General features: G+C 50.6%; 1 protein-coding gene across 9 annotated transcripts in view; it reads right to left on the bottom strand.

The window, feature by feature from the left end:
- Positions 1 to 24,594, bottom strand: part of cracd (capping protein inhibiting regulator of actin dynamics) — a 27,936-nt gene extending 3,342 nt beyond the window's left edge. For 3 of the 9 annotated variants that reach the window (XR_003797905.1, XR_003797909.1, XM_029254776.1), the window contains exons 1-9: positions 19,098 to 19,119; positions 18,915 to 18,967; positions 14,067 to 14,130; positions 9,436 to 9,601; positions 9,013 to 9,133; positions 8,215 to 8,364; positions 7,578 to 7,832; positions 4,988 to 7,235; positions 307 to 539 (exon numbers count right to left, since the gene is read on the bottom strand). Coding sequence is in view for 1 of the 9 variants with exons in the window: in XM_029254776.1 (XP_029110609.1) it covers positions 307 to 539; positions 4,988 to 7,235; positions 7,578 to 7,832; positions 8,215 to 8,364; positions 9,013 to 9,133; positions 9,436 to 9,601; positions 14,067 to 14,115 (3,222 nt within the window). In the remaining 8 variants the exon portion in view is untranslated. Of the gene's footprint in view, positions 1 to 306; positions 540 to 4,987; positions 7,236 to 7,577; positions 7,833 to 8,214; positions 8,365 to 9,012; positions 9,134 to 9,435; positions 9,602 to 14,066; positions 14,131 to 16,754; positions 17,067 to 18,914; positions 18,968 to 19,097; positions 19,252 to 23,430; positions 23,485 to 24,357 lie in introns of those variants that run through there. The other 6 variants (XR_003797910.1, XR_003797911.1, XR_003797907.1 and 3 more) reach the window with 6 other exon arrangements.

Raw genomic sequence — 24,594 nt, 5'->3', positions numbered from 1 at the left:
CTACTGTAAACACACCTGCTTATTTATCTACGCAACTTGTTCATGTACTTATTATCTGTGTCTTCAATGTATCTTGCACACTGCTGCTGTGACCCAACAGTGTTTCTTCTGGGATCAATAATGTCCTTGCAATGGACTGATGTCCTGTCCAGGATATACCACCCCCCCCCCCATCAACCTTGCACCCAATGCTTTCGGGATAGGATCTGGTTCATCGCAACCCTGGTTGGCTGGCTGGCTGGATGGATAATGTCTCGTTGGCTCATTCGTCCATTCACTCGTACCCTGACAGCAGTGAATACATACACTGCGTTCCCTGGACTGCTTCTCAGCCAGCCGGACCTCCCTCTTGTGCCGGTGTTCCTCTCGGCTCTGCTGCTGCTCTCGGAACCCTTTTTGTTTCTGAAGCGCCAGTGTGATCCACAGTGGCCCTGCCTCCTTTTCTGGGGCCCTTTCGCTGTCGGTCCATTGAGACGCCACTTCCTTCCCTTGAAGCCGCCCGCTGTCCAGTGAATGTCTACTCTGCAAGAAAGGCTTTTCTGCAACAAGAATGAATCAGGGCTTTAATAAGAACCAAAAGGCAGTAACAACCAGGTGCTGGAAACGGAGGGAAACAGAACCTCCGCACCGTGATGGTCCAAACTCTTGATTTCATTTGGACTCTTCAGTTCTGGCACACCACTACGTGCCGCTGGGAACTAGTGTTGTAACATGTGTCACCTGTGTTCTCCAAAGGATGTCGGGTTGAGTCTACATACATTACATACACTACACAAGCGATATAGTTTTTAAAGAAGAAGAAAAAAAAACACACACACACACACACAGACTGAAAATACACTGCCTCTGTAACTCTTATTGATGTTTGCAGGTGTCTAAAGTGTCTCGCTGAAGAACATCAGTTCTGCCGGAGTAACGGAAAAGTAACGAGTAACATGTAGTAACGTATGCAATGTAACAGACTATGTAGGGTGTAACCTTTTCCCCCCCCCCCACTTTCACCATCGGGGCTGACTGGCCTTCATCCTTCGGTAGTTATTTGGACAGCGTTACCGTGTTCTTGGTGTCGGACTCTTGGTGCAGTAGTGCTTAGGGATAATGACCGGTAACCTAAACACTGCTGCCTTCAATCCCAGTACTGCCACTACTACATCCCCTGTGAGAAAGGCATTTACCTTGAACCATTTATCCTGCTTTAATATAAAAACCCAAAATGAATCACTTAAACTGGTAAATCTTTGAAAATCACTTTGGATAAAGGTGTCGGCTAACTGCAATACGAGTGAAATAGCTGAATTTAGGGCAGCAGGTCGCACAATGGTTAGAGCTGTCACGTTGTAAAGGACTTGATTTTGAATCCCTGCTGCTGCGGTACTCCCCTCGAACACAGTACTTGCACTCCCACAGATACAGTAAATACTACCATGTTTTATCCATCCATCCATCTTCCTCCGCTTATCCGGGACCGGGTCGCGGGGGCAGTAGTCCAAGCAGAGCCCCCCAGACTTCCTTCTCCCTGTACACCTCCTCCAGCTCCTCTGGGGGAACCCCAAGGCGTTCCCAGGCCAGCCGGGAGACGCAGTCTCTCCACCGTGTCCTGGGTCTGCCCCGAGGCCTCCTCCCAGTGGGACATGCCCGGAACACCTCCCTAGGGAGGTGTCCAGGAGGCATCCGGAACAGATGCCCAAGCCACCTCAACTGGCTCCTCTCGATGCGGAGGAGCAGCGGCTCTACTCCGAGCTCCTCCCGGGTGACTGAGCTCCTCACCCTATCCCTAAGGGTGCGCCCAGCCACCCTGCGGAGGAAACTCATTTCTGCCGCTTGTATCCGCAGTCTCATTCTTTCGGTCATGATCCAGAGTTCATGACCATAGGTGAGGGTAGGAACGTAGATCGACCTGTAAATTGAGAGCTTCGCCTTACAACTCAGCTCCTTCTTCGCCACAACAGACCGGTACAACGACCGCATTACTGCGGACGGCGCACCGATCCGTCTGTCAACCTGCCGCTCCATTTTTCCCTCACTCGTGAACAAGACCCCGAGATACTTAAACTCCTCCACTTGAGGGAGGAGCTCCCCCCTAACCCGAAGAGGGCAATCCACCTTTTTCCGACTGAGAACCATGGCCTCGGATTTGGAGGTGCTGATTCTCATCCCCGCCGCTTTGCACTCGGCTGCAAACCTCTCCAGTGCACGCTGCAAGTCTTGATTCGATGAAGCCAACAAGACCACATCGTCCGCAAAAAGCAGAGACGAGATCCTGCGGCCACCAAAACAGACACCCTCTGTTCCCTGGCTGCGCCTAGAAGTAGTCCATGAAGATAATGAAAAGAATCGGTGACAAAGGGCAGCCCTGGCGAAGTCCAACATACACCGGGAACAGGTCTGACTTACTGCCAGCAATGCGAACCAAGCTCCTGCTCCGGTCATACACGGAACGAACAGCCCACAGCAGCGAGCCCTGAACCCCATAATCCCAAAGTACCCCCCACAGGTTGCCACGAGGGACACAGTCGAATGCCTTCTCCAAGTCCACAAAACACATATGGACTGGTTGGGCAAACTCCCATGAACCCTCCAACACCCTAGTGAGGGTATAGAGCTGGTCCAGTGTTCCACTGCCAGGGCGAAAACCGCATTGCTCCTCCTGGATCCGAGGTTCGACTATCGGTCGGATTCTCCTCCGGCATAGACTTTCCCAGGGAGGCTAAAGAGTGTGATCCCCCTATAGTTGGAACACAATCTCCGGTCCCCCATCTTAAAAAGAGGGACCACCACCCTGGTCTGCCAGTCCAGAGGCACCGTCCCCGAACTCCACGTAATGCTGCAGAGGCGTGTCAGCCAAGACAGCCCCACAACATCCAGAGACTTGAGAAACTCGGGGCGAATCTCATCCACCCCCGGAGCCTTGCCACCGAGGAGTTTTTTGACTACCTCAGCAACTTCAGCCAGGGTAATGGACGAGTCCCCCTCCGAGTCCCCGGCCTCAGCTTCCTCTACGGAAGGCGTGTCGGAGGGATTGAGGAGATCCTCAAAGTACTCCTTCCACCGCCCGAGGACATCCTCAGTTGAGGTCAGCAGCGCACCACTTCCACTGTAAACAGTGTTGGCGGAACACCGCTTCCCCCCTCTGAGTCGCCGGACGGTTTGCCAGAATCTCTTTGAGGCCGACCGAAAGTCTTCCTCCATGGCCTCGCCGAACTCCTCCCAGGCCCGAGTTTTTGCCGTGGCGACTGCCAGAGCCGCGTTCCGTCTGGCCCGCTGGTACCCGTCAGCTGCTTCAAGAGTCCTATGAGCCAGCCAGGCCCGATAGAACTCCTTCTTCAGCTTGACGGCATCCCTTACCTCCAGTGTCCACCACCGTGTTCGGGGATTGCCGCCGCGACAGGCGCCGGAGACTGTATGGCTGCAGCTCCGAACCACCGCTCCAACAATGGAGGTGTGGAACATAGTCCATTCGGACTCAATGTCCCCAGTCTCCCTCGGGACCTGGTTGAAGCTCTGTCAGAGGTGGGAGTTGAAGACCTCTCTGACAGGGGCCTCCGCCAAACGTTCCCAACAGACCCTCACTATGCGTTTGGGCCTGCCAGGTCTGTCCAGCTTTTTCCCCCGCCATCGAATCCAACTCACCACCAGGTGGTGATCAGTTGACAGCTCAGCCCCTCTCTTCACCCGAGTGTCCAAAACATATGGCCGAAGATCAGAAGAAACGACTACAAAGTCGATCATCGACCCCCGACCTAGGGTGTCCTGGTGCCAAGTGCACTGATGGACACCCTTATGTATGAACATGGTGTTCGTTATGGACAAACCGTGACTAGCACAGAAATCCAATAACAACTCACCACTCGGGTTCAGATCAGGGAGGCCGTTCCTCCCAATCACGCCCCTCCAGGTGTCACTGTCGCTGCCCAAGTGGGCGTTAAAGTCCCCCAGTAGCGCTTTCCAGCACGCCCCCCAGGGACTCTAAAAAGGCCGGGTACTCTACACTGCCACTAGGCGCATAAGCACAAACAACAGTGAGAGACTCTTCCCTGACCCGAAGGCGCAGGGAGATGACCCTCTCGTTCACCGGGGTAGACTCCAACACATGGCGGCTGAACTGGGGGGGCTATTAATAAGCCCACACCCTCTCGCCGCCTCTCACCCTGGGCAACGCCAGAATAGTGGAGAGTCCACCCTTGGTCGAGAAGAGTGGTTCCAGAACCCAAGCTGTGAGTGGAAGTGAGCCCGACTATATCTAGACGGTATCTCTCAACCTCCTGCACTAGCTCAGGCTCCTTCCCCGCCAGTGAGGTGACATTCCAAGTCCCAAAAGCCAGAGTTGGCGCCTGAGGTTTGGGTCGGCCGGGCACTCGGCCCCGACCACCACCCAAATCACAATGCACCGGCCTCTTACGTCCTCTCCGGCAGGTGGTGAGCCCACCGAAGACCATGTTTTATAAATGGTGAATAACTAAGTAGCTTTGTATAAGTTGTCTTGGACCACAACACCAGATAAATATTAGCTAATAAACACCTAACAGACTGTAGCCTTTATTCTGTATTTGATTAGTCTGACTGACAATATTTATATTTATTCATTTATCTCGTTCTTTTCTCCAAAGCAAGTGAAAGTATCAAGTTTTTGACCTGATGCTTTTTTTTTTTTTTTTTTTTTTAAACTCAAGTACATTTCTGCACAAAGCAATTTTCCTTGAGTAATTTTGTTTTGAAAATAACAGCACTTTTACTCAAGTAGTATTTCTGACTATACTTTTCAATTTTGCCAAGGTTCAACCGGACATCGAGGCCATCAGCAATTTCTCAGAAACAGTCTTATTAGAAGTGAAACACTTGTTGAACTACAGACTTGGTGATGACCATTCCCCAGGAGGCCTACAGTCTCAAAGGGTAACGCAAGGTACTCATCGTAACCTGTAAAGGTAGACTCACCGTGTGTGTACAGCATAAGGGCGCACTTGGTTACGACGAAGCTGCCACTCACCTCGCCTGAGGACCTCAGCTCTTCGGTCCCCTTTCTCCCTCCACGGCATGCTGATGGTTGGGAAGAAAGACTTGCGTTCCTTGGGTCCATCTTCCGCCTGCTGGGCTCTTGGCTGCAGACCAGAGCTCTCCTGGCCCTTTCCCGTTTCCCGCTTTCCCATGTGAGCATTGGAGGTTCCAGCTGCGCCTGGTGCTGCACTGTCATCTGGACTCTGCGAGGAGGATGGTGGGGTGCCGCTGCCGGGCTTTGGAGCTACCAGTGGCTTGTGGTGCATCGGCCTGGAGAGCAGCCTGTCGCTGTCGCAGCCCACAGCCACATGAGAGAGTCGCCCCACAGCTGCTCCCAACACGTTACGGAGGGGAGACGAGGGGCTAGATTTGTCTGACAGCACCGAGGTGTCAGAGTCGGCGTCGATGGAGGTCAGAGGAGCTGGAATTCCATCAAAGCTGTCGCCGGCACTGTAGCGCTTCTTCCTTTTCTCCACGGGCTGATCATTGCGGAAGCGCAGGGAGTAGTTTGTTCTCCTCAGCTTGATGCCGAATGGGGAAGCCTTGTCTTCACTGCTCTGGCCTTTGCTGTCGGAGCTAGAGTCTGAGTCTGCAGGACTCAGGGCTTCTGACTGCGACCTAATCCTAGGGGACACATGAGGAGGGCTGGGCACCAGGAAGGACGGGAGGTCTTTGGCAAACACGCATCCTTCTGTTCTGTCCAGAATCCGCACCGTCTTACTGACCCTGCTCTGAGACTTTTCACCTGGGGATACCGGAGGAGGGGATCCTGTGTCAGGAGAGGAAGACTTGGTGTTCCCACCATCCTTCTCTATGTGATTCAATGCCTCGGAGGCCTTGCTGGAATCTGGAAATTTCTGTCGAGCCGGTGTAATGGAGAACTTTGCATTCGCAGATACGGTTTTTCGGAGGTTACTGTGGGAAACGGAGACCGGTTTCCGACTGAGATCTTCACTCAAGGGCTGGTTCAGGTGCCGTGTGTCCTTATCCTCGACACTCCCGTTTTCAGCTCGTTTGAAGATCTTGGAGCGAATAGTGGCCCATTCTGCTAGCACTGCAGAGCTCGACTGATCAGCGGAAGACTCGTTCAGGGATTTGGTTTTGGTGGACTTGCGCTCCGGTGAGTTCTTACCGGGCCCTTTGTTCAAGGGAAGCCCCATTGCCTTCTTGTCCTCCGTCAGACCAAGGAGCGACTTGCAAGCAGGATCTTTTATCTGGTCCAAGTTCACTGCAGCTCCACAGAGCTGAGCCCCAGTCACAAGGATGGCCGTGTGGGGAACGAACAGGGAGGAAGGCAGGGTGGGTGACTCTGTGGACCCCACAGGTGGACTCTTGGACAGTTTTGACTCATTAGAGCTGCCCTGTTGGCTGGAGGGCGTCACAGGTGACAGATTGACTCGCTGGAATAGGATCTGTTTCTCTCCAGATGACACTTTGAAGGTGAAAGGCCTCTGCCGCTCCTCCATCTCTTTCCAGCGGAGCTCCTCAGCCTTCCGTTTCCATTCCTTGGGTTGAGTTCCCTCTTCTGAACAGTGCCGGGCTTTTTCCACTGGACTTACCTCACTGGGACATTTTTGCTCTTCAGCCTCTTCCAGCTGTTTGTCTTGCTCTTGCTGTTGCCTCTCCTCCTCCTCCTCCATTCTCTTCTTCTCTGCCTGTCTTTGTTGTTCTTCCTCTCTGTCTCGTTGCACCCTCTGCTCTTCTAACTCATGAAGCCTCTTCTCCTCTTTCTTCTTCCTCCTGCTTTCCTCCTCAGTTCGCAGCCTCTCGCCTTTCAAATGCTGGAGTTCCGTTAACATTTCCTGCTGCCTCAGTTCTTCATTTCTGCTTTGTTCTTCTCCCCCGTCCTCATCTTTCCTTCTCTTAGTCTCTTCCTCCTCTCTCAATGTGACCTTCTTCTCTTCCCCCCTTTTTCTCTCCTCTGTTTCATGCACTTTTAGTTCTTCCCCTTTTCTCTGCTTTTGCTTCATTTCTTCCTCTGCATTTTGTATGTTTCCCTCTGATTCCAACTCCCTCCTGGTCTCCTGCTGTTCTACACATCTCCAGTCAACATCCAATGAGCTTGTCTCTGCCTGAAGCTTTGGTTTATTTGATTTCTCTGGAAATGTGCTGAGATGTTCATCTTCTGACCACGAAGGTGCTTCTCCCTCTGCTCTGGATCTGTTGCTGATTGTATGTGCAGGGCTTTGTGCCTCACTCTCCTCTTGCAGCCCCTCAGTGGGGCACATGTTCTGCGTGTCCTGCAGAAACAGGGAACCACAAGTCTCCTCCCATCTGTTTTTCTTTACTGCAACACACACCTTATTCTGATACTTTAATTACATCATTTATCAAAGAACTGTACCACAGTCTCTCCCAACTTACTCCATTTATAGAAAGTGTTGATCTGATCAGTGTGTTTCATCACATTTCATCCTAGCGGATTTTTAACTACAAAGCTCTTGGGAACATGCAAGGATATTTTCATTTTTTCTGTTATTTCTATTTTATTTAAAAATGCAAATCGAAAGACCGAAATGAGAAAATATGGAAGGAACTGTAACCGCTCCATGATTTGTGACGTCACTTCCTGAGATTCTCACCTGGGTAAAGCGCCTGTGCTTGTGGGACAGCCTCTGGTTCTTGGGTTTCACAGAGAGCTTGTGTCTGGCAGCGCTGCTGTCGAGGCAGGAGAATAAGAGGGGTACGGAGTCCAGATTGACGGACTCTATAGTGCCGGCTGCCGGAGGTGCTCGTTTGGACCGTGGGGACTTCACCGGTGTCCTCATGGAGCCACTGTGGAGCCCACTCTGGGGCTCGGCCTGGAAGCCACTTTGGACGGCACCTTCAGCTCCAACCTGAACACCAGCAGTTGAGCACAGTTCAAAAGATCCATACTGTGGAACAGCACGGAGTCCAGTACAATACGGAGTTAGCAGATAAATCTGCAGCTTTCACAAGCGTCATTGTGAAGCGCATTAGTTACATTATGCATTAACACGGTACATTACATCCCACTCCACTTTGAAATGGGCTACCTTTCTGAATTGTTTGACCCTCATCTTACTGTGGGGAGTGGAACCGTTTCCACTTGTCTTCACGCATGGAGCTCTGCGCGTATGTGTGTATGTGAAAAAGACAGGAGCCTGTCTGTTGGTCCGTTTCCTGAGAGCGATGCTCATGTGGACGAGGGATGGCACAACATGCCCCCCACTCTGTGTGGGCTGCAGATCATGTTACCTTGACATCCGCTGGCTCTGCTTCCACCTGGGCTGACACCTGCAAAGACCTCCTGGGTGCCCCCTCTTCATCAGAGCTGTCATCTGCATCGTCACTCTTGCTCAGGGATGAGACCTTCTGCCCAAACTTGATGCTCTGTGCTATTTGCTTCTAGTTTTGTGGAGACAGTGAGAACCACACATCTCCCAAATGCATATTTACATTCCCTCATTAAGCTGATGCTTTTCTCCAAAGTGACTTACAACATTAAGCTACTTACAATTATTTATCCATATGTACAGCTGGCTAATTTTACTGGAGTAATTTAGGGTAAGTACTTTGCTCAAGGGTACTACAGCCAGAGATGGCAATTGAACCTGTGACCTTTGAGTCCAAAGGCAGTAATTCTAACCACTGCACCACCAGGTGTCCCAATTCAGAGCACGTTCACAGTTCCTCGTGCCGCTGACAGCTCCACCCAGTACCACTCCCACCACAGCTGCTTACATGTCAGGTACGGTAAAAAAGTACTGAACGTCAGTGACAATTAAACCAAAATGTCACTGTGACATACAGTCCTTGCCTGGTTAACAGCATGTGCGCTTTAATGGCATACCATTTTTCGTATCATGTGTAACGGGGGCTGCGTTCACGTCTTTGAGCGAAGCGGCGCCACCCCGCAGTGTACATTGCTGACAGGCATGCAGTGCATAAATATCCATACTCATCAATTACTGCAACAGTGCAAGGTGTCATACTCTCCTGGTGCTCTGTGTGTGTGTGTGCGCGCGTGTGTGCGCGCGCACGGGCGCACCCCACCTGCAGGCTCCTCACTCTGTCTGACACATTCTCCTGAGACATGCTCTCTGCTCCGTTAGGCCCCTCAGGAACAAACACACTGTCGTGCGACACAGCCCTGTAGCCGAGGGCCTTCAGTTCCCTGCACAAACACAAACGCAACTCGTGAGGGATTCCGACCGGCAGGATCACGCGCTAGACACGCAGGGCACGTGAGGGGTCAGGGTGCGAGCAGCCCCGTGCTTTTGGACGTGTCTCGGAGATAGCTAACCGGTGGCTGGCTGCACTGCTTCCAGGGACCACAACACGCATGCTGAGCACAGAATGCAGCTAAGCCCTGAACTCAACCTTGACACCAAGATGGTGCTCAGGCAGCCATGACCGTTATTGATTCCACACCACAGACGTGTGCCGAAGCAGCACAGCTCACAGTGGGGCCTTTACCTCAGATGCTGCTTGGTTCCGTCATCGTCGAAGAACCCGTTACACACGTCACCCGTGGAGCTGCTGGCCTTCAGCCCCACCTCTGGGAAGCAGCTGTCCCGCTCCTTCTTCTTCCTCTTGCAGAACAAGCGCTTGAAGGGCTGCAATCTGCCCTGTCGCCTTTGCTCTGCAGGACACGGGTGACAGGAGAGTCCCGAGAGTCAGCTTATCAGTGAGCCGTGCGTCTGAAATGTGGACACACGTGGAGCTCAGCAAGCAGGCAGGGCAGGGGTAAATGGGGGCACTGTGACGTGAAGAGACACGCATGTCCGCAGCTGTGCAGCCATGGCGCCCGGTGCATGATTATGAAGATGTCTGGATGTGATGAGGACCAGGAGAGACCAGGATCATCAGCCTGAAAACATGCTCATCACACAGAGCCCTCGAGCCACATCAGTGAGCAGTGTGGTGATCCGTCAGCAGGATGAAATGTGTGGAAGCGCTGAGCCCAAACCTGTCACTACAGGACCCAGGTGGAAAAAGGGGGAAAAGTGACCCTTGCTGGCATCCAACATCAAACATGAACACAAAGACACGCGTTTTACCACTGTATGCAGTAAGAGCACCGCTCCACCCTAGCGTGACCAGAGTAGCTCAAGATCAACCACCAGCTCCAGGTGAACATGAGGAGTGCAATCGGGTCATGGGGGGCAGAACACAGAAGCTGATCCAGGAAAAGGTGAACAGAGAGTAAAGGAGAACACAAAGAGCATTCATTTCAGTTTCTTTTCCTCGCTGCTAAATGATTTCAATCCCAGTTAATAATAATACAAGTTCCGTTCATGTGCAAAACCTGCAGGTACAAAACAGCTTTGACAGAAAAATTACAGTAGAAGTAAAAAAAAGTTTAAAATTCACTTAGAACATATTAAAATCAAAGGCTTTTATCCAAATGGGCTAAAGATGCAAAATATTTTACTGGGGTAATCCAGGTAAAACCCTCCCTGGATTGAGGCCTTGTCATGGCGGAAAGGCTTGTGTGATCTAGGGATCTCCAGAGCTATATCATCAGGAGCAGTGGGTAGGATCTCCCAAGGCAAACAGGTCTGGAGTGAAGATCCAGACCAACATGATCCAAAAAGCCCACGAAACCCGGCCAGGCCCAGCCCAAAAAGGCAACATGGGGGTCATATCGGTCCACCACCCACAAGGTCCAACATGGGGGCTGGGTGCAATGCCTTTTAAGCAGCAGGAGGGGGCAGGGTGGCACATGGTGTCACAGACCCTCACGGCAGAAACTGGCCCTTGGCACATGGAATGTAACCCCGGTGGGGGGGGGAGCTGGAACTGGTGCGGGAGGTTGAGAGATACCAACTGGATATAGTTGGGCTCACCTCCACTCACAGTGTCGGCCCTGGAACCAAACTCTTCCATAGGGGGTGGTCTCTCTCCTACTAAGGAGTTGCATAAGGTGAGAGGTGCCGGGTGGGTGTGAGGATACTTACAAGCCCCCGGCTGGCTGCTGTACAGTTGGAATTTGTCCCGGAGGATGAGAGGGTCGCCTCGATCGACTTAAGGTCGCAGAGAGGAAAACTTTGACCATTGTGTGTGCTTATGCACCAAACAGCACTTCAGCATATTCAACCTTCTTGGAGAGAGCGGGTGGGGTTCTGGACAGGGCCCCACCTACAGACCGCACAGTCCTGCTGGGGGACTGTCAACCAATCACCATCTGGTGGTGAGCTGGATCAGATGGCGGGGAAAAATGATGGACAGACCCGGTACACCCAATAATTCAGTGAGGGTGTGCTGGGAAAAACTGTCAGAGGACCCTGTCCGGAATGATTTTTAACTCCCACCTCCGTGAGAACTTCCATGTCCCACAGGAGGCAGGGAACAGGGAAACTGAATGGACCCTGTTCAAAACCTCCATTGTGGAAGCAGCCAGCCACAGCTGTGGCCAAAAGGTTGTTGGTGCCAGTCAACAGCAGCAACCCAAGAACCCACTGGTGGACACCAGTAGTGAGAGAAGCCGTCAACCTGAAGGAGGAGGCCTTTAGGGCCTGGTTGGCTCTAGGGACTCCTGACTCAGCAGATAGGTACCGGCAGGCAAAAAAGGCAGCAGCGGCTGCAGTTGCAGAAGCAAAATCCGGAGCATGAGACGAGTATGGAGAAGCCATGGAAAATTACTTTTGGTCGGCTCAGGGAGGGTCGGAGGAGCTTTGCCCAAGCTGTGCTCAGCAAAGGTGAAGAAACTCTGACCTGAAATGAGGACATTGTAGGAAGATGGAAGGAAACTTTGAGGAACTCCTAAACCTGGGAGATATGCCTCCCTTACAGGAGTCAGGGCCAGAGGCTTCTGGGGTATCAAAGTCCATTTCCCTGGTGGAAGTCACTGAGGTAACTGGAAAGCTTCGCAGTGGCAAAGCACCAAGGGTGGATGAGATTCGGTCGAAATTGCTTGAGGCCCTGGATGTTGTGGGGCTGTCATGGCTGATATACCTCTGCAATGTTGCATGGACCTCGGGGACAGTGCCTTCGGATTGGCAAACTGGGGTGGTGGTGCCTATCTTTAAGAAAGAGGACCGGAGAGTGTGTGCCAACTATCGGGGTATCAGACTTCTCAGCCTCCCTGGGAAAGTCTATGCCAGATGGCTGGAAAGGAGGCTTTGGCTGATAGTTGAATCTTGGATTGAAGAGGAACGATGTGGATTCTGTTCTGGCTGTGGAACAGTGGACCAGCGGACCAGCTTTTAACCCTCTCACAGATAATTGAGGGGGCATGGGAGTTCGCTAATCCAGTCTACAAGTGTTTTCTGGACCTGGAGAAGGCCTATGACCATGTTCCCCGAGAAATTCTGTGGGAGTTGCTTAGGGAGTATGGGGTGCCGGAGCCACTATTGCGGGCCATTCAGTCTCTGTATACATGGAGCAAGAGCTGTGTTCGCATACTCGGCCTTAAGTCAAGCCTGTTCAACGTGGGTGCTGGACTCCGCCAAGGTTGTACTTGTCCCCACTCCTGTTTGTGGTTTTCATGGATAGGATATCAAGGTGCAGCCGAGGTCAGAAGGGCATTCTATGTGGGGGCCGGCAGCTGATGTCTCTGCTTTTTGTGGATGAAGTTCAGCCACGCGGGAAGAACTCTACACCCCGCTACTCCTCCGCATTGAGAGGAGCCAGTTGAGGTGGTCTGGGCATCTGATAAGAATGCCCCCTGTGGTATACCAGGCACGGCCAACTGGGACGAGGCCCCGAGGTCGGCCCAGGACCCGCTGGAGAGATTATATCTCCCAGTTGACCTGCGAGTGGCTGGGGATCCCCCGAGTTGAGCTGGAGAAAGCTGCGAGAGACAGGGACTTCTGGGCCTCTCTGCTCTCCCAGTTACCACCACAACCCTTATAGGACAAGCGGGCAAGAAAATGGATAGATGGATGAATCCAGGTAAAACACATTGGCTCCATAGAAGGAGAGCAGCAGAGAGATTAAATGGCCATGTGTTTAACCGTCTTATTTATTGTATATACTGTACACAGAACTACAGGCCAGTCTCTGTCCTCCTTCTTCCACCAAAAACTCTGGAACCTGTGACCAGCTGTCTGCACTACTCGCCCAGAATGATCTCCTTGACAGTAATCACTCCGGATTCAAGGTCGCTCATTCCACCGAGACAGCTCTTCTCACAGTGCCGGGCACTCTCCGGTCAACTAGAGCGCCTCCCTCTCCTCGGTGCTCGTCCTCCTCCACCTGTCTGCAGCACTGGACACTGTCAACCGCTGCGTTCTACTCTCCTCTCTTGGACAGTTTGCCATCAAGGAAGAGCACTGAACGGGTTCGAGTCCCACCTGTCAGCTAGATCGTACCAAGTGGTCTGGTGTGGCTCCCGATCATCTGCTCAGCCTCTCTCGACTGGTGTTCCACAGGGCTCAGTACTGGGCCCCCTACTCTTCTCCATGTACTCCTCTTCCCTCAGTCTTGTCATCGCCTCCCACTACTATGGCGACGATACCCAGCTCTTCCTCTCCTTTCCCCCGGAGATACAGATGTTTCCTCAGACATCACAGCCTTCCTCTCAGACATTATTATTCTACATTTATCTGATGCTTTTCTGCAAAGCAACTTACAAACATTTACCCATTTGTACAGCTGGGTAATTTTTATTGTACCCATTTCGGGTAAGGAACCAGAGTCATTTGAACTGATGACACCTCCTCGTCACCTGCTGCCCTCAGAAACTTGTTTGGTATTTTATCATCAATCCATGAGAAACAGCTGATCAATGGCAGGTTGTGTTCCATTGCCTTTATCTTTTCTCAGTTTGATCCCTTCTGAGCTTGAAATGAAGTCCATGCCAGTTTTATTCAAATTCTAATAAAAAACAGTGGGGAAAAAAAACTGCACAGCAAGCCATAAAGACAGGAGATAATGATTTTATCATCTTTGCATTGGAATAAAAGCATCACTGCAACCAGACACATGCATCCCTTAAAGGGACAGTCAGTGAAGACAAAGGAAGAAAGAGAGACAAAAGCAAAGAATTTATGTGTCAGATAGTTATCATCATTGTCATCAGTAGAGCGTTTAAAAGTGAGAGAGGGAGAAAAACAGAAGCAGCACTGTCCCTTTGAGGTGAGGTCCTCTTACTCTATATTTACCTGGATTTTCAGGTACCTCTAAATGAGCATCCTGGGTATCTGCCGCCATCGTAATACAATTTATCTGTAAGAAATAATAACAACAACACGATAAAGGAATTGATCAAAGCTGCAATGCACTCTGCCCACCACAAGTTAATGGCTGGTGTTCTGTGTTCCATCGATGGCTTTTGTCTTTGTTCCAAAAGCAAAAATATAGCATTTGCTCCTTTGTCCAACGGTCATAACATTGATCTAGGCCAGCAGTGTTCAAACTACAGCCTGCAGAGAGTTTATTATGGTTTACAAATTTTTAAAAAAATGAAAGATAATTGATCAAACGCCAACCTGGCTGCGATACACTTTTCCATGTGTTGGAATGTGCCACTGTGGGTTTTAATAAACTACATGCACAATGTTTCCATATCCATATCTTTCTCAGACAAATGGTTCAAACAGTCAAGGCCACTGATGGAAAAGTTTGTGAGCCTCTATGATAACGACATCTTGAAAAGAGGGCAGTTGGATTCAGGTGTTCTTGTCACTTCAGGTGTGCTTTGAACTGCACTGCCATATCAAACAAACCACAAAGCTTTGCTTACCTGATCTAGATCCATCCATCCAATTTCATTAACTGTTAGCCTTGAACAGGGTCGCAGTGAACCGAAGCATCGGGCGCAAGACTGTTGGGGGGGTATACCCTGAATGGGATTAGTCCATAAAGATTTCAGAGGAGCTCAAAAGAAGAGCTGTAGAAGCTCATAAGACTGGAAAGGGCTACAGAAGGATTTCTAAAGATTAGGCCTCCATTAGTCCACAGTCAGGGAGACAGTTTAGAAATGGAAGCCATTCAGCACCACCGATTGACCCCCTAGGAGTGGACATCCTGAAAAGATCAGTGCCAGAGCACTCTGTACACTGTTCTAAGGAAAACGCACCCCAGGCTGACAGCTAAGGGTGTGCGGCCATCTCTTGCACTTGATAACCTCTGTGTTCATGAGTCTTTTGTGAGAAAAAACACTAAGCAAGGTGTGGTGTTCTTGAGAGGTCACTACACGGGAAACCACCGCTCTCCAAAAAACATTGATGTCTGTCTTGAAGTCACCGAACACCACCAGGCAAGTTCCACTGTACTACTCAAGCAATGTTCTGTGAACACATGAGACAAAAGCTGAACTTTCCAGTAACTGTACAGAGCATTAAGACTGGACAAGACAAACCCCTGCACATCAGCACCAAAAGTTCCTCCCAGCTGTAAAGTCTGGTGGAGGGAGTGTAATGCTGTGGGGCAACGTTGCTGCCTCGGGGTCTGGATGCCTTGCAATGACTGAGGGAGCAAAACATTTTAAGTTGCATCAGAAAACTGAACAGCACAGTGTCCGGATGTTTGTCTGTGATCCGCAACAACGACACAGAAGATGTAGCTTTGTGCAACGTGACAATGACCCAGAACACGGGAGCAAGTCAACAACAGAGCAGCTTAGAGAGAGGAAATTCTGTATCTTAGAACAGCCCAGTCAAGAGTCCTGACCTCCACCCCACTGAAATGCTGCGATGGGACCCGAAGCAGGACGTTCAAGCCTGAATCCCAAAAAGTATCCATGGAATGAAACAGTTCTGTACAGAGGAGGGGGCCAGAACACCTCCTAAGTGCTTTGCAGGTCTCTCCAGCGGCTACAGAAACTATTTGGTTGAGGCTCTTCCCAATAATAAGCGGAGGAAGATGGATGGATGGATCTTCCAGTGGTTAGCAAGGTGGGGGTTCACTAACTTTTTCCAGGAATGACCCTGACTGTTTCAACCATTTCTTCAACAGTGATACGTAAAGCACTGTCTGCAACTTTTGTTACCACCACATAGAATTTCTAAGTTACAAAATTAGACTTTTTAGTTGGTCTTTATTTACAATTATGACTCAGATGAAGGAGCCCTTTGTGTTCAAATCTGGATGTTTCAGAAGGGTTCACAAAGTTTTTCCTCACAGCGCTACTGAAATGACCATGTAACTGGGCAAAATGCTGTTACACCAAATAATATGAATGTATTAAATAAGGTGCATCTATATCCACGTGTCGAGTGTTTCTCGCTTCACGCCGAAACTTGTCGAGGTTCAGGACATTATAAACTGTAACCTTAACAAACATGATATGCACGGCCTGATACTTCTCTTTTAGTACACTGTTTTTGACTGCTTGGCATACCTCTCGCTTCCATACACACCACACACACTTTTCAGCGCAAAGTTTTAGGAACCGGTCCGAGTCCCGGCAGCGTCCGTGTCGCAGCACTGACCTCCAGCTCCGATTCCACGAGCTCTGCGATCACACGGAACACAAAGCGAGAGAGACAAAGCACGTTTTGCACCAGCTGCTCGCACAACACGCATAGCGTGCGAACCACATTCCACCGTACACACACGGCCTGCAGCACGAGCACACACCTTCGTGCAGCGCTTTGCGGCGCAGGGCAGAGAGCAAACACCGCGACACGTGCACTGCAGCAACAATGGAGAGAACCTGCGGGATGCACCAAATGCACCAGACACCGAGGGGCGGAGCCAGGAGGAGCGCGCGTCCCAGTGTCTCAGCGTCCCACAGCAGCAAACCATGGCGATGCAGTGGTGTGGCCCATGCGCGGACACACTGCAGCGCCGATGCCAGCGAACACAGCTGTGTGTACGATGGGAGCACAGCACAGGTGAGTCGTTACCTAGGTGAGCGGGGCAACACCGCAGGAACACCTGAGGGAACATAGCTGGTGTCCACACACACGCTGCAGATCCAGAGAAGCTTCAGAGAAACAGACAGACAAATGGGGTGGTGGGTAGAGGGCATCACAGCGTCTTGGTCCAAGGGGGCACAAGGAGCGTCACGGGGGGACCCTTCGCTACGTCTTCCTAGGCCAAAGCAGAGTGTTTGCGCACCTCAGCTTACTGTTCGCAACCTTGCTTTGTTTGTGACTCCAAAATTATTTATTATTATTATTTTTATTTTTTATAGAGCGCTCTTCTCGCGTAGTGACACAGAGCACTTTAACACAGGCATACAGCAGGAAAAACTGATACAAACAAAGAAGACAGTCAACTAATGGCTACCATAATGAAGAACTTATTAACTTATTATAGAGTTAAGTATACCTACTGGCCACTGGGGAAAGGAACAAAAACTCCCAACTGAAGGTTGAGGGAGAAAAAACCTCTGGGGGTCCCAAAATCCTCATCGGTAACATGATAACACAGAATTCCCTCTTTCTAGTCACCCCTTGAGTCCTGTGAAGATCTCAGCTTTTGCCATAATAAATAAAAATACTTTGCAAGATTTCAATACTTTTATTGATTCAATTTATTCTTAGCACTCTTCTCACAGAAGTGACAGAGGGTGCACTATTTAAAAAAAAAAAAAAAAAAAAATCTACTGAACTAAAGCGTACACGTTTCATTGATGTTCAGCTGTTCGCCGACCTTGGCATTTGGACTGCAAACGTTTCATCAGCAGTCGACGTGACTGCATCAGTACTGCGCTGTACACATTTGAGCCATATTAACACTAATTTGAAATGACTGAAAATGCAAATGAGTCATGTCACTGTGGAGTCGCTGATCCCATAAAGATGAACAGTTGCTCATGTGGTCACTGATCACTGACACTCAGGAGCTGTAAACACTGTGGCAGGGAGTTGAAGGGAGGCGGTTCCACACACTGATTTTTACTGCTCTTTACCGCCACCTGTGGGCTCAGAGGGGAAACGCAGGTCACTTTCCCTCCACAGCAAACAAATTTTAGGTCAGGCACAAAAGAGCAAATACCATTAAAACTGAATTTAAGCAACCTCTTTACAGAACTTTACAGAATGAAACAAACATTTTTATCTGAGCTGGTAATACAAGAGCTACAGAAACACAGCGGATGGCTGAGGAACACGGTGATGAAGAAGTGTGAATACCATGGTACACACGGACACTGCCTACAGAGGGGAACGGAGGACTCTGAGACACGGACACCTGCAAACACAACAATGGCTCTAGAGTTGAGTGTTTTTTTCACACGCATGATAAGTTTCCATGTGGAACCAAGGAGCCTCCATGGCAACGAGCTCAGCGAGCCGTTTGAACGAGGCGCTGTTCTGTAACTGACACCGCCTGGCATTCTGGCCGGCCAAGCTCGAGCTCAAGCTCATGCTCGCTCCGCTCCCATACTCGTACCCAGAACCAGTGTGACCGGCGATGGACAGCAGCACAAACTGGGCATCTAGTCCAGCGACTGCAGCGCCTACAGTAAGAAGCACAAAGGTGGAGAGCAACACAGAGCCACACGGTCCAGACCTGGAACCGCGTTCAGAACACAGCTGAGACGTGGTCTCCTCCGAGAGCCAAACCGTGGGGTTGTGTTCACAGGCTCTCAACTCACACAGGAACTAAAGCAAGGAGAGACGCACTAAACCCAACAGCGAGCGTGTGTGCCTGCACGCACGCACGCACGCACGCACACACAAAATAGCGTGCACGCAGAGGCCTCAGCCAACAGTGCCTCTGAAGTACACCTGAACCCCAAATACACCCCAGGCAGAATGCAGACAGACTGCAGTGGTCCACGGTGTGTCAGTGGCAGTTGTATACGTGTGCAGTTATGGGACACCTGGTGACAACAGAGGGGAACATGCTGCAGGGTGAGAGGAACACTGAGTAACACCTTGACCAGGTCATGTGGTCGGTGGCTTTCTGTTTCCACGCTGGAGAGCTTCAAGAAAAAGCACTGATCAGAGCGCTGCGGAAGGGATGAAAACAGTGTGCTGAGAAGAACACACGCAGCGGTCACAAAGCGGTCACATACTGCAAGAGCGACACTAAAGCTGCAGCGCCACGTTACCTACCCTTTGGTGCTCTGTGTCCTTGTGAAGACAGTGTTACTTGACATCCCGTGTTACTGTACATGTCCAGGGAGAAACAGGGGCGTCACTGTAAAGGTGTGTCCCCTCAATAGCACTGACGACATACAGCAAGAAAGAAATTGTTCATTCAGAGGCCACGAGGAGGAGGACGAGGACAACGCTCACCTCACTGCGACCGCCCCACGGCTGCGGAACCGGAGCTCCGAATGCCAGGTAGGAACTGGGGCATCAGCTGGTGTCAGGTGTCGCTCTGCGCAGGTTGTGTGTCGCTGTGTGTCGAATGGTGCTTGCAAGAGAGGATGCAAGATACTGCAAGGCCCTGAGAGTCAACAGATCAATGAGCCCAATGATCATGTCTCATACGGTCTCTTCTAGGATATCAATAATTGTTGTTTCTCTTCCCAAAGGGAGCTGGCAGAAAACGAAGGAGTTCTAGACACACAGATAAACACGCAACAAGAATCTCTCACACACACAGAACTCACATATATCGTCCCCCCCTCCAGGTCCAGGCACACACAGCTCAAACTGACATTTTACATGTTTCTGCGGATCCCCTCTGACCTCCTTCCACATTCAAATATAAACTGTGCACTGATCCATTTTTGAGAAAGAAAGAAAGAAAAACACTTTGAAGTTGCTTTTCCCCACAAATAATTGTAGGAGTCTTTCATGAAGACACTTTTCTCCAAGTAGATCCATTGATGATGATTTGTAGGATGTTACCAGAGTCTTGAATTTGATGCCGGCAAATGCAGGAAGCGAAAGCAGAGAGACAGGACGGACGGACACGGACACGGACACACACACACAGGGCCAGAATAAACACAACTTGTGCAGCTGCACTGGCCACAGTTTTGCACACCCATATTTTTGCACTTGAACTCATCCCGCATAATTGTTACCATGTTTTCCACTACATGTGCACTTAGTGTGAGCAGCGTAATTGATTCAGGAATACAGGAATCCTTAAACCATCAAGTGTCCATCTTGGGACTCTATACAATGTGTCTGAAGGCATAACCAGGTAGACATTTTTTACAAAACATAACAGTGGGGGAAAAATGCAATTAAATAAAGAAATAACCTGGGAAATGTTTATCTTCAGAAATCATAACACTGGATACACATGCACATGGATATTCCACGGCACTTCTGAAACAAGTTTGTGTGGACAGATAAAGAAAAACTTTTTGACAAAGCTTCTCATGTCTCTATGTCTGAAGGAAGCAAAACGTTACATAACGGTACCAAAAGTGCACCATAATTCAATTAAATTCAGTATATTTTCATAGAGTTCTTCTTCACGCAGTGACACAGAGCACTTTAACAAAGGCATAAGGCAAGAAAAACAAACACACCAGATAAGAAACAAAGAAGACAGTTGACTACTGACTATCATAATATAATACGTTTATAGAGCTATAAGTATGTCTACTGGCCACGGGGGAAAGGAACAAAAACTCCAAACTGAAAATCGAGGGAGACAAAAACCTCTGGAGGTCCAAGGGCAAGTGGCTGCCCCCCACCCGGGCATTCTAGATTAAATAACCGTTCTAAAACAGTTTACAAGTAATAATGATATTGTTGCTGTATGATAAGCCATGGAGGCTGTACCTTACAGTGGAGACTGGTGGAGGGAGTGTCATGTTGTGGGGCTCCTTCTCTGCCTCAGTGCCTGGAGGGTTGGCAGTTCTTAGTAGAACATCAGGCCATCAGTCTACGACATGAAGCTTGGAAGGATTTTGATTTTGCAGCTTGACAATGAGTTCAAATGCAGGAGTAAATCAATGACAGAATGGCTTAAACTGAGGAAATGCTGAATTTTAGAGTCAAGTAAGAATGCTGACCTCAGTCCTACGGAATCAGTGCGGCACGATGTGGCGGAAGCAATTCGTAAAGCATATCATAAATATGGATGAACTGAAACAGCCATGGGAAGAGAAATGGGCAAAATAGCAGTTGGTCAAGGTTAGTCAGAAGGTCTCCATTATGACTGAGATGAAAGTCATAACTTTTTAGAAGCCAAAAAAGGGTTCACAATGTTTCTCTCTCTTTCACACACACACACCTGCTCTCCAGTACTATGACGAAACAGCAGACGGGAAGCAGCAAGAGTGATGGATGAAGACGGGCTCCAGGATCCAGCTCACTGCTTCACTACATCAGCATCAGCCACACACGTTTCAAAGGCGTGTGTCTCCCTGAGGACCCGTCGGGGTGCGTGCACGTGTGCGTGTGCGAGCCACCGTGTATTAATAGAAAGAGGGCAGAAACCGGAGCTGTGCACTCTGAGGGGGTGACGCACTGACGCACAATAGAGGCCTTCCTAAGGACAAGCCTGGTGGCACAATGGGGGGGGGGGGGGGGGGGGGGCACATGGCAACTACTCCACTTACAGCCTGCAGTATTTATTTATGACAGGGGCTTAGAAAGAAACACTTTTAGCAAGTGCTGGAGCTCCGTCACCCTCACAGTGTACGAGGAGGGCCATGTGGCACTTCCTCCTTGTGGACATTCTCCCCCTGCTCTCCTTCGTACACTTGCACTTTGACAAATCTCATTTGGATCGCATTTATGCCCTCCTCCAAAAATACTTGGTATTTTTCAAAATATGAGATGAATACACACATTTTCTGAACCGCTTGTCCCATTCGGGTTCGCGGGGAGCCAGAGCCTAACCTGGCAACACAGAGCGTAAGGCTGGAGGGGGAGGGGGAGGGGGAGGGGACACACCCAGGACGGGACGCCAGTCCGTCGCAAGGCACCCCAAGCGGGACTCAAATCCCAGACCCACTGAAGAGCAGGACCCGGTCCAACCCACTGCACCACCGTGCCCCCCCCCCCGAGATGAATACAGAAATATGTAATTAACTGTACATATTAGGTAACTGTACATTGTTTGCTGCTCTTACTACATGCAGTTGGGTCGTGAGGAAAACGGTGGATTTAAAATGATGCCACTAGTTCATATTCACCTCCTTACTGTTGTATCACAGGGCAGAGGCAGAGACAGAGGTTCCAGATACTGAAAAAAGTGCAGAAACATCAATAATTGGGAGTGCGCAGTTGAACACAACCCAAGAAAGAGACGTTGCAGGACAAATAAAAGTGTTAGTTGCAGAGCAGAGTGATACACAACGTCGATGACGCGTAGAGCGTGCGCGCTCTGTGGAACACAACAGTTGGCGCCTTTGCCCCTCAACCATTCAGTCTAGAGCTACTTGAGTTGCACAGGTGTGAGGAAGAGTTTGTGAGCCCTTTGGAAGAATCTGGACTTTGGTGTGAATGGATCCTACAATTCGATTTGACCTTCATCTGTCATAACACAGACAGGACGTTCAAGCCTGAATCCCACAAAGTATCCATGGACTGAAACAGTTCTGTACAGAGGAGGGGGCCAGAACACCTCCTAAGTCCTCTGCAGGTCTCTCCAGCAGCTACAGAAACTATGTAGTTGAGGCTCTTCCTAATAAAGGAGCTTCCAGTGGTTAGTAAGGGTGGGGGTTCACTAACTTTCTCCAGGAATGACCCTGACTGTTTTAACCAAGATACAGAATCGCAAAGTACTGTGTGCATTCTTTGCTTAAACAAGAACATCTTTTATTATTGATTTAGATGAAGCTCGGATCACATTTTAGCAGCAAATCTTATTTTTATTCATTTAGCTGATGCTTTTCTCCAAAGTGACTTATAGTGGTAATGTACCTACAATTACTTACCCATGTGTACAGCTGCGTCATTTTACTGGAGTAATTTAGGGTAAGTACCTTGTTCAAGGGTCCTACAGCTGGAGGTGGGGATCGAACCTGTGACCTTTGGGTTCAAAGGCAAAAGCTCTAAGCAGTTAGAGCAGGAGGTGTGGCAGAGCTCGCACATCATAGCAGCGAAGCGAAGCGACTGAAAGAACAGAAAGAGGACGGTGACGGTGCCCCTTTAATGTTCTCACAACACACCAAACGCGGGACAATATCAGAATGTGTACAGTAAACGGCCTCATGTGCTCATTTTAATGTGCTGTTTGCACCCTTACTTTTTCCCCCAACATCAAGTCCATTACTGACTGTTTGCAGCTGTGTGCTGGAGAGAAGGGGCGCTGCGTGTGAAATCACGGCCTGATGGTCACACAGGTGCTTTACACAGTTCTAGCGACACTCGGGGAAACTGGTTTGGGAACACATCGTTTTTCCCGCCCACAGTGACAGTAATGACAATAACGACAATAATGATGAAGACCATGACAATAACAGGCTTTCTCGTTCTCTAACCCAAGGGCTGCCTGTGTCGACAGGGAAAGAAGAGCTCCTCTTTCCTCTCGTATCTTTCACCGAGACACAGAGGAGCGAGAGTCACGCTTATTGGGCTGTGTAGGAAACGGAGAGCGATGCGCACCGGTCTGAGACGAGGGACGCTTTTCCAAGAGCGAATCCTCTCCCAAACACCTATCTGTCGAGGACAGGAATCGAGACACAAGCGACAAGGCCGCCTTGGCGCTCACGTGCAAAGAGCGGAGCGCGGGCTCGGGCCGCACAGCTCCGCGGCCGGCGTCCCACCCTCCTTCGCCCTTCGGTCCAAAGGCTCCGCGTCGGTGCGCGCGCGGCCCGCCGTCACACGTGCTCAAGAGCGACGCGTTCCGCGCACCTCGTGGGGCCACAGCTGCTCCCACGCAGCTCCAGGCACGAGATCACCTTCGCTTCGGCCACGCGGGACGCCGAGCACACGACTTAAACGCGCTCTATGTGCTGCGGACACAGCGAGCAAAGTGTGTGTCCTCCGCACACCTGGGGAACACGTGGAAGAGGGACGCGCCGGAGCAAGGGTCAGGCGTGTGCTCAGCGTGCGTGTGCGAGTTGTCACCAGGGCCAAAAGGAACACGCGGCTCGGCAGGAACATCCGAGGTGCGCACCACCGCGGAGCCGCCTCTGTGCGAAGGTGAAGGAGGCCTGTCTGCTGGGTATCCTGCTGCGCGTATATACATATACATACACACACACACACACACACACACACAAAGGCCTCTTCAGGGCTCATGATGTCACAACAGGACTGGAGCACCAGATGAATGATGGAACCGAATGGAGGACTGACTGGTCTACTCTTCCTCGGTTATCATCATCATCATCATCAGTGACCTCAGCGCACGAGCACCACGAGAGAACAGCACGTTTCAAAGGGCGGAAAAACGCGGAGGAGCAAACAAAAGAGCTGTTCCAGGAGAAGAAGGAGGGACGGAGGGGGACAGCAAGGACAGCAATGAATAACGAAGGACAGACAGGTGCAGCACAGCCGCTCCGCGCTCAACTCAAGGCTCCTCGCTCTGCGCCGCGAAGACAATGGCGTCGCGCGCATCCTTTGATCAATACCACGCACCCGCCTCACAGCGCTAGACTACTAGTCTCTGAAAAGGGGAAGAAAACGCTCCTACCGTCTCGCGAGGGAGGGATGCTCCGCCGCGCGCACTCCGCCCACAGCCTGGCCCTTTGTTGTGCAGCAGCAGCAGCAACGCGCGCGAACCGTCCGCCGCGCTCTAGACCCCCGCGCCGCTGTGCTGATGCTGCGAGCGCGCGACCCTCGGGGGGTGGGGGGGCTGACCGGCTCCCGGTCCGCGCGGCTGCACGTGAACTGAAAAGAAGGGGGTGGTGGGTAGGATGAAGGACCACGA

The sequence above is a fragment of the Scleropages formosus genome, chromosome 9 (assembly GCF_900964775.1).
Source record: "Scleropages formosus chromosome 9, fSclFor1.1, whole genome shotgun sequence".
NCBI classification, from domain to species: domain Eukaryota; kingdom Metazoa; phylum Chordata; class Actinopteri; order Osteoglossiformes; family Osteoglossidae; genus Scleropages; species Scleropages formosus.
Note: the sequence above shows the minus strand (reverse complement) of the source record. Positions and strands in the feature narration are given on the sequence as shown.